Genomic DNA, 9,682 nt, shown 5'->3' with positions numbered 1-9,682 from the left:
TGGATAAAGGCGTTTGTTAAATAAACAAATAATAATAATAACCAAAAACTCATTTTGTAATGATCATTGGTGATCTTCTGGCATATTGGTACAGGTCACTTTATGAAGCTTACAGAAGGACGTTTACAATGTGTTTAACAGCTAAGTGTGTCGGATCAAATTTAACATTACTGCATATTGATTTAATTGTCAAGTGTAAATCAGGGGAGTTCTGTAGGATCATGCCATGTTTCAAAGAGATCTAAATAAAGAAATGTCAGCTGACAGATTCTGATTAGTGACCGTGGTGATATTGTCTCTTCAGTATCCTAGACATATTCAATATGGTTTAACCCTTTGTGCAAGTTCATTTTGTTGAGGATTACTGCTGCATCGTTCTGTAATGATGGACTAACCGGGTTGAAATTGGCTAGCAGAAAATACCTTCACTGTTTGCTATTATTTCGCTATTTGCTCTGTATTATTCATTACAGTCTGAACCATCTGTCATGTAAAGGGTTTTAGTGCTGACATTCCAGTGTATCTGGTGCAGCATCTTTGTATTTGGCTGCTAGCCTCTGGATTTGCAGTGTTTGTCACATATCAACCTACATTCTATTTGTAACACAATCTGTCATTACCTGGGCTGCTTACATAATTGGTTTATTTTTCCACATAGTATCGATTTTATTTTTTTAATTATATTCTTACATATCTCATGTATTCTCTGTGGCCCATATGGTACAAATGCTGAAATAGGCAAAATGGTGTAATGCCTTGTAAGATGTGGATACCTTACCCAGTTATTGGAGTGAATTAAGATGGCTTCAGGTGCTATTTACTCAAGAAGATGCACCCCCATACGGAAGAAAAATATATGTTTAATATATTATTTAAAATATATTGAATGACAAAATAATATATTCAAATGTTAAGTGGATAATATATGTAAAAAAATATTAAATACATTTTTAATATATAGAAATTGGCCGGATTTCATATATGTAACAATACAATAACAATATATGAAAAATATGTAGTTTAATTATAGTTTTCATACTTTTATAATATATTAATCACATATGAAACATACATTTAAAATGTATGTATTATATAGTATGAATACATGGTATATTGCATGTTTTCATACTTTTACAATATATTTATAATATATTAACCACATATGAACCATACATTTAAAATGTATTTATTATATAGTATGAATACATGGTATCATGTCAAAAATATATGTTTAATACATGTTATTATATATATATATATATATACACACATTAATAACATATATAGAAATATATATTTCAATAAATGTATGATATCATAATTAAAATGTTGTGTTGGTAATGCATTTACTCATATATGGAAAAATGTGAATTTACATATGTAAACGTGTGATGCAGGAAAAGAGTAATACAAATTGATCACTTCACATGCAATAACAGTTTGCAAAGTTTTGTGGACTGCCACAGTAGTACGATAAATAAAATGCACCCATTTTATAAATTTATAAAACTTTATTGAACAGTTATCAGTTTGAGCCCTCATCTGAGCGACTGCAAAATCTTGTTTACAATCTTGTTATAAACAGAGTTGGAGTTTCACTGAATTACTTAAAAAAAAAAAAAACATTACTTTCATCCCCTAATATTTCTCGGATATACACATGTACATTATCACTATAGATACAATAACACTACTGTAAATTAACACTATTTCTTACGGCAAGCCGAATCATCATTTAGAGATACCTTCAAATATTTGAAGGTATCTCTAACTGGCAGTTTGGCCCTGTAGCTCGCCAAACAGACATATTGAAATATTTGAAGATATCTTAAAATAATTGAAAACGGTAGGAAACCATGGTAAAAGTAAGGTAAATCAATGGTAAAAGTGCAAAAACATTACAATAAAGTCAACAGGGAAAACTTCAATAAGGGATGTTTCATTTGTTTTCGAAATTAAACATCTAAATAAAATACAGGGGAAACCTAAAACAGAACTAGAACTACCACACAGTTTATGACTTCTAAGCCCAGTACCAGTATCAGTTAGTATCATTAAAGCCTTGTGTATTTTTGTGTGCGTTTTTCTTTATTCCATACCTAAGTTCAGCTATTTTCCCATTAATTACAGAACCAATCTGTGATTTGGTGGCAAGTGGAAATTTCATCAGAGTTGCAGCTGAAAAGGAAAAGAAAGTTTTTAAAAAATACATACTTGAGATATAACATTCAAAAGCACTATATGAATCACCATTTTTTGCAAGTTAAAAAAAAAAAAAAACAATTGTACACTCTTACTACTGACCAGCTCAGTTTGTTTCGATGTTTGAATGCTAAGAAACCCATTTTTATTGAGAACTAAATGCAATTCTTTAGTGTTTACCTATCCATATTCAATTGTCAACCAGTACAGTAGTGAGTGCAGGACAAAGCCTGTTCATAGCACCATACATTTATTTACAGATGGTCGTGGATTCAATCTCAGGTGGGGGACCCTTCTGTTGTACCTTTGAACAAGGTGCTATACCTAGATTGCTACAGTAATTATAGTATATATATATATATATATATATATATATATATATATATATATATATATATATATATATATATATATATATACACATACACATACATATATATATATATATATATATATATATATATATATATATATATGGGTAATTGCATGTAAAAATAATGTGATATAATTGTAACAATTGTAAGTTGCCCTGGATAAGGATGTCTGCTAAGAAATACATACATAATAACAAACATATTGAATTCAAAACTATTTTTAAGTGAAAATAGGCTCTATGGAAGAAAAATTATGGACATCTACAAAAAGAAGGTTTAAAAGCATTTAATTAATAACTCTTAAAAACACTCACCGTATATGGCATTCACTTTGTTGGGATCCAAGGCCTCTCTTCTTTCCCCATGTTTCTGTCGTTTGCCACTTCCACCACGTAAATTACTTTTTACTAAAGTTTCAATGTCAAACACAGAGAGCATAGCATTTCTCACAAATGAAGTGTAGGAAGTAGCCTTATTTGTTATTGTCCAAGCCAGCTGGTCTATATACACTCCACTTCCTGGATGAATTTCCACCTGTTTAAAGAAGAAATAAGTTTTATTTTTATAACAAATAAACCAAGAAAAAAACATAAATATGTGGCATTTTCTCAAAACCAGGATTCGGGTAATCCTCTAGCTTGTTCTTGATTCTAGGAAATTGTGTCCTTGCAAATATCATGACTTTATAAGCCTTGATTTAAAATTAATGCTATCTATGGCTCCTTTAAAAGTCTGTGCTTGTCAATAAGGTAAAATACACCACTGAGAATTGACCTTGAAGAGTCTGGTTTTGGGTGAGCATGTATGACCTCTATAGCATCAAGAACCCAGTTACAATAAAGCCGCTTTCACACTGTCACTGACACGGTGTCAAGCGGGTCGGCCGAGAGGTTTCAGACTGCAGTTTATCGACCCGGGTCAGGAGCGGCAACAACGCAATGTGCAGACTAAAAAAAAAAACGTCATTTCGCCTCGCTCGACCCGGACCTCCTGAAGTGGGTCGCCTCCTACCCGGGTAAGTGCTTTCACAGTAGCAAAAAAATTACCCGGGTCACCGATAAGCGTGTCATGACCCGGGTCGGAGTGCCAGTGTCAAAAGGGCTTAAGCCTATGATGCAGTCCTCACAAACGCAATAATGATCTACTTGTCTGTTGTGGATGACATGTACAAGCCAAAACAAAAAGTCATTAATTGTTAAAGAACTGCAGAAGTGTCATGGTAAAGTATAATAAAACTAATTAAATTACTGCTCTACAAATTCATATTAAGTTTTCAATTAAATTGGGTTAAATTTGCAAGCTATAAAAAGGATAATGATTCACTGACATATATAAAAGACTGGTTACCACTGCCTGTAATACAACACACTGTTACCTTGTCAAGTTGTCTTCCATTTCCTTGTGATTGAGGAATTGAGGATATGGACACAGTTGATCCTGCAGACGACGCAGCATACCGTGGACTTCCACAAAGACAATTTGCCTCACTGTCAATAGAGTGGTCAGTAGGACCAGAGTTGTCCCTCTTTCCTAGCTCCTCAATTTTGTCCAATATCACAGGGATAGCTGCAATTATACAATATTCGGCTTTATGAAAACCTTTGCAATTCTCTGTTCTACTTCGTCTTTTCTTTTTCAAAATTTGGAAATCGGCAAGCTTTTTTTATACCCCCCCCCAATTAGAAATCACCAATTGTATGGACTAATCAAGTAAAGGCAGGTTCACAACGCAGTTGATGTTGATACCAATACCATTGTCTTAACCCATAGGGGCAGCGCCTTAATCAATCATCAATTAATTAATTAATTAATTAATTAATTAATTAAATTAATTAATCTAATAATTTGCCAGTTTTACGTATGGTTCCAGAATAAACAGGAGTTTGTTTTTTTCCACAAATATGTGCATTTCTTAACTTATTTATTAGTCTTTATTAATATAATGCTCCTGACGCTATACTATATTTATTCTGATTGAAACAATAATGCTTACCTCCAACTACCATTTCCTTGAGCTTCTTATTCTCCTGTTCTAGTTCTTGAATTTTAGTTTTAAGTTGTTGTACCTCTCCATCCTCTTTATTAGTTTGCGGTTTCTTAGTCAGCTGATTCAGAATTTCAGTAGACCTTTGTTGCTTTGCAGATGCTTTAGTCTTTGAGTTCTAAATAAACAAACCAAAAACATTTTTTTTTACTGCTGTCTAAAATAACTGCGGAACTCAATACTGTACCATCAACAGCGTCCACTTGTAGCCTTCTGTGACAGATACTGCTTCCTACCTAGGGCCTAATTGCAAATTAAAACCCAGTATTAATGGCAGATTCCCTCAGGCGTAGAAGACTGTAACCTTGTGACAAACAAAAAAAAGATACCATCAGCACCAGATTTGTAACTTATGATTAGTGGGTCAAAGTTTTGATTTGGTCCTTGCATCACACCTTAAAATAAATGTAGTATGTTGTTCAGTCTTAAAATTTAACAAAAATGTTAAATAGCAATGTTTACCTGGCACACTTGAGTGTCTTTGGTGTCACTGCTGGATTCATCAGCATATCTGCTATTTTGAAATTTCTTTCTTTTCAAAGCTGGAGTCTCTTCTGCTCTTGTCATTGCATCACGCATTTGAACAAGTTCCAACTGTCTTTTTTAAAAATGAAACAGAAAGGATCATAATTAATCAATACTCAACAAGTTGTTTTCTTGTATTTCAAAAGTATTACATGTTAAAGTAACTAGGAAGATATTGGTTGTTTAAAATTAAAAAATAATAATAAATTTACTACATTTATAATTATGTAGTGTGCTTATTTTTTTCTAATTACTTCCAAATGAGTAATTTATACAGAGAATCTAACAGCAGTCACCTAAAATTCGGGATGCAGTACTACTACTAGGCCATAGCTATTGTTGCTGGCCTTTCTTGACTTCATGTGATACAGTAATTAACTTTTTTTTTCAACCTACGATTAAAATATGTATTTCCATTTTTTACTACTTACAAAGATCGTAATTGCTAATGCATCTCTATATCTCAAAGTTGTGGTAAATATGGTATACTAACCTCCCACTTTCTCCACTTCACAATCGAAAGCTTGCCATCCTTCACGTGGTCGTTTACTCCCTCTTCTCCACTCTGCGACATAATGGCGCTCATCTTCGTCGCCTTCTTCTTCAAAATCCTCTATATTAAATCCTTTAATCCACTCAGTAGGAATTACACTCAATTTACCGTCATCGTCGCCATTTACCCACTTTACTAGTGCGAACATGCTTGCTCCGTCTCTCTGTGCACCTTCCCAACTGAAAGTCAGCACGAAACGTGTGATGATTTCACTTCCTGTCGGCCAAAAAATACGACGTCCAGATAAATACAAATAAATCGAATAAAAAAGAAATATGAAAACTCCGATCCCTTTTATGTTTCTAATTAATAATTTGGCTAGATAAATATATATTATTTTGTTTCCTTTAGTGTTTTGAAAGCGAATTTGTCAGACAACGGAACTGAAAGTAGGAGGAGCTGTGTGCGACGTCAGCAGCCATAACGCACATGAGCTGCTGTAGTGTTAACATAATGTCTTTCTCATTGTTGGCTGCTTGTGATTTAAGTAATCCATGCAATGTACTTTTACACAGTTTTTTAGGCTGGCACGTGGGCTGTAAATTATGAGTGATTATAATAAAAACGACATCACCACAGAACAGCGTGGCTACAAACGCTACCTGGCTGACCAAATGGCTGTTCCAGGAAGAACACTTAGACGATGGAAAAGGATAAGGCAAGTAGCTTCACTAGTGTTTAATTTATTAAAGCTGTTCAGTCATAATACGATAGTATATATTCTAAACCTTTATTTTTATTTTATAGGAACAAGGAACAATCAAGTCAAGCAGAAACAACGGTGAGTAAAGTATTTCAACCTAGGCTGTACATAATATAGGCACAGTTAAAACCTGTTAAAATGATAGTAAAACAAGTGAAATAACGAGATCTACTTGTTTTGTAGAATAAATAGAAAGCGCTACAAATGATTTAGGATTAATTCTGAAGGAAGTAGTTAATTTTCAAACGGCCGTGTTTGGTAGTTGATTGCACATTACTGTGTGGCTTATTCTGTGTATAATATTTTTTGTACTTTGTTAAATGCAATTGATTTACTGTTTATGTGTGGGTGTGCGTCTGTAGGGTTCTTTAACACATGACGAGATTCGTACTGTAAGCAACATTGAAGATGATGACAGTCTAGAAACTGATGAAGACGTTGATGTACCAGAATCCAGTAATCTATCAGAAGAACGGGAACCTGAAATAACCCCAAATGAACAGGAGAATGCAGATCTTGAGTCAATTACCACGGTAAAGTGCTAGTAATTTTTGTTATTATGTGCTAATGTAGTATAATGTGTAATGCTATATAAAGTAATATATCTAATAGAAACTTTTTTTTAAAATTTAAATTTTACCTTTTTGCTGTTTCTGTTAAAATAAATGTGACCATTTAAAGCTATAAACGTCTGTATACAGGCACAAATGCAGGAATATGTTAATCTAATAGTTGCTCATGAATTGTAATAATTTATCTGTTCAATAATATCATGTTTATTTTAGAGCTTTTACAAAACACTAAATAGAAACAATATAATTGCAGCACATGTATATTTGTAATACTATAAATGTAGATTTAATTATAGCCTTACCAAACGTTTAATTGTTAAAATACATAAATATGTTAATGAAAAAATAGGAATCAATCATGATAGCTTTGAAAATGAGTGTGATGGTGCTATGATATGAGACGAGTATGATGGCATAGTGTAATTTTCCCATTGCTTGGGGAGAGCCACAAACTGTATAGGATGTAAATGTGCATATTTTTCAATTACAGGAACAGGACATTGAGAATCCTGGCAGTGAACCTTTTCATTATCTTGATGAATCTACACAAGAAAAGTACCTGCAAGAGGTTTGTGTATATTATTGTGTCTTACCCTATAGTACCCACTGCATAGTGTATTTTAAATCAGCATTCTTTTTAGTGGTAATGAAGGACACTTTCCTCTTTCTTCAAAAGAAAAGGATCATAGAAAGTTGGCTAAGGGTAAATTTGTTTTGGGTGTAATGTAGATTTAAAGATGTGGACTTGTATAAAAACACTGTACTGTAATCTCATTATAATAATGTAGCCTTACAGAACTGCACACAAATCCAAGATTGTAATGTGACTTTTTGTATTTCAGTACTGTGGATATAATTATGGGATGAATATGTGCATGATATAAAATACATTTCCTAAAATATATAATAAATAATAACACTTTCCCTGTTTCAGGATGACAAAGTGTATTCGTCTCAACAACAGAATGGCCTGCTGCTCATGGCATTGAAAATGAAGCACAAGCTTACCAAGGAAGCAGTCTCTGACATGCTGGACATTATTAATCTATTGGCTGGTAAAGACACTGTACCACAATCTTGGTACCACTTAGAAAAACCGTTTGAAGGTTTAAAATATTTTGTAGAAATACATCATGTTTGCAATTTCTGTGAATCTTACTTAGGTAAAGAAACGTACTTACTGTGAGAAAGAATGGATAGAGCAAAGGAGTCTGAAAGAAGGAAACTTTTTCTTTCATTTGCCTTTACATGCACAGATCAAAGCATTTTTAGAGGACCCTGAATTGTCACAAAAGGTAGTAAGAAATAGACATGGCTTCCAGTCACAGACATTCTGTGACATAACATTGTTTATGCCAGCTGGTACACAGATAGTGACCAGGCATCCTGCATTCCTTTTGCTATGAAAATGTTCTTTCAGATCTTACACTGTATAGATAGGAACTCCCGTTCTCTCACCACGGCTAACTTGGTTCGAGGAACTACCGTTCCTTTCGATTTATGAAAAACGCCACAGGTACAATTGTAATAATGTTGTATATAAAAGGCAGTTGTTAAAATTCTTGTTAAATTTTAGCCTCTGCTTATACATGTTTCAAACTACCATGTGTTTTTTCTGTGCAATGTATTTGACCTACAAATGTACAATAAACAGTAAGAAAGTCTAATGTTTTTCATGTTGTTTTTTTAAAGCTATTATTTGCTTTTTTATTTTAATTTTTAAGTGATATGCAGTTAAAATTCTAGCTCTGGCCCACATGCAGTATAGTATGTAGTTTTTAACTGGCTACTAAGGTTTTTTAATTATTACTTTGTAATGTATAATGAAAATCCCATATTGCTTGGAAGATGCCATCACTACATAAGTTATTTTGAAGATGTGATTTACATCAGACTTTAATCGCAAAAGAACTTGACCAAACTCTTTGTTTCAGGGTGAGGTAAAGTATTCCACTGAGAATTTTTAGAATTGATGTATTACACAGTACAACATGCATGTTGTTTCTCATACCCAGCATAACCAGTCAGCACAAAAGCATGCATACAAATCAATGTATTTGACCATATATTTTGTAAAAGGTATTTTGTCATATATGATGAATGCGTATGACAAATATATGGACATTAAAGCAATATATTTAAAATATATGAACCAGTACTTCAATATACATTTCCATGTATTATAAATATATGGTTCTTCCGTATGGGCCCACATGGAATACAGCAGGATTCTGCTTGAGAAACTGCTGGAGATCGGCAATGAAAAGCTGACAATGGCCTCCCAGGAAAGAGGCAGCATTTTCCATTTAAATTCATAAATTTTATTCATGCATTATTGAACATATATACTATTCAACTATTCTGAACGACATCTGTTAGAAATTATGCATCTCCAGAATGGCTCTTAGAACTTGGCATTGTCCTGCTGTTTGAGGCACCTGAAGCTACATCTCTTGAAAATGTGAGGTGTGGGGCATACAAGCCAACTTGGTATAGTATCTGAATACAAAAAAGGTACAGTCACATAAATATATTGGAAGGGTCCCCTCAATTAACCTGTGTTCCATTTAGCACAGTATAAAACCTAGAGTACCACTGCCCCTTCATATTATAAAAACATACCTAAACCCTATGCTACAATACTGAGGAGTCATATATCATGTTTACAATGTACTACTCAGTAGATTACCCAATTACAGTAAATTGGGA

At 33.3% G+C, this 9,682-nt stretch overlaps 2 protein-coding genes across 4 annotated transcripts; one reads left to right on the top strand and one right to left on the bottom strand.

Moving 5' to 3' along the window:
• Positions 1-1,491: 1,491 nt before the first annotated feature.
• On the bottom strand, positions 1,492-5,755 carry LOC117963762 (BEN domain-containing protein 5-like). 3 transcript variants are annotated; one of them, XR_009308000.1, is made up of 6 exons: positions 5,639-5,755; positions 5,083-5,218; positions 4,808-4,924; positions 3,952-4,142; positions 2,891-3,110; positions 1,492-2,178 (listed from the first exon to the last, which is right to left on the bottom strand). XR_009308000.1 is itself a non-coding variant. In XM_058994346.1 (6 exons), exons 2-6 carry the CDS (start codon positions 5,197-5,199, stop codon positions 2,042-2,044), a joined length of 834 nt encoding a protein of 277 aa, XP_058850329.1. In that variant the 5' UTR covers positions 5,200-5,218; positions 5,639-5,755; the 3' UTR covers positions 1,492-2,041. The 3 variants fall into 3 exon arrangements, 2 of the variants coding, with proteins under 2 accessions (XP_058850329.1, XP_058850330.1); XM_058994346.1 differs by lacking the exon at positions 4,808-4,924 and adding an exon at positions 4,570-4,738; XM_058994347.1 differs by lacking the exon at positions 4,808-4,924 and adding an exon at positions 4,570-4,738 and having other exon boundaries at positions 3,027-3,110.
• A 488-nt stretch (positions 5,756-6,243) lies between these two features.
• On the top strand, positions 6,244-8,718 carry LOC131699025 (uncharacterized). Its single transcript, XM_058994348.1, has 5 exons — positions 6,244-6,356; positions 6,446-6,479; positions 6,764-6,934; positions 7,464-7,541; positions 7,908-8,718. The coding sequence occupies exons 1-5, from the start codon at positions 6,244-6,246 to the stop codon at positions 8,157-8,159; spliced, it is 648 nt and encodes a 215-aa protein (XP_058850331.1). The 3' UTR covers positions 8,160-8,718.
• The last annotated feature ends 964 nt before the right edge of the window (positions 8,719-9,682 follow it).

This window comes from Acipenser ruthenus, chromosome 21 (genome assembly GCF_902713425.1).
Source record: "Acipenser ruthenus chromosome 21, fAciRut3.2 maternal haplotype, whole genome shotgun sequence".
Classification (NCBI taxonomy): domain Eukaryota; kingdom Metazoa; phylum Chordata; class Actinopteri; order Acipenseriformes; family Acipenseridae; genus Acipenser; species Acipenser ruthenus.
This window is presented reverse-complemented; position numbering and strand designations above follow the sequence as displayed.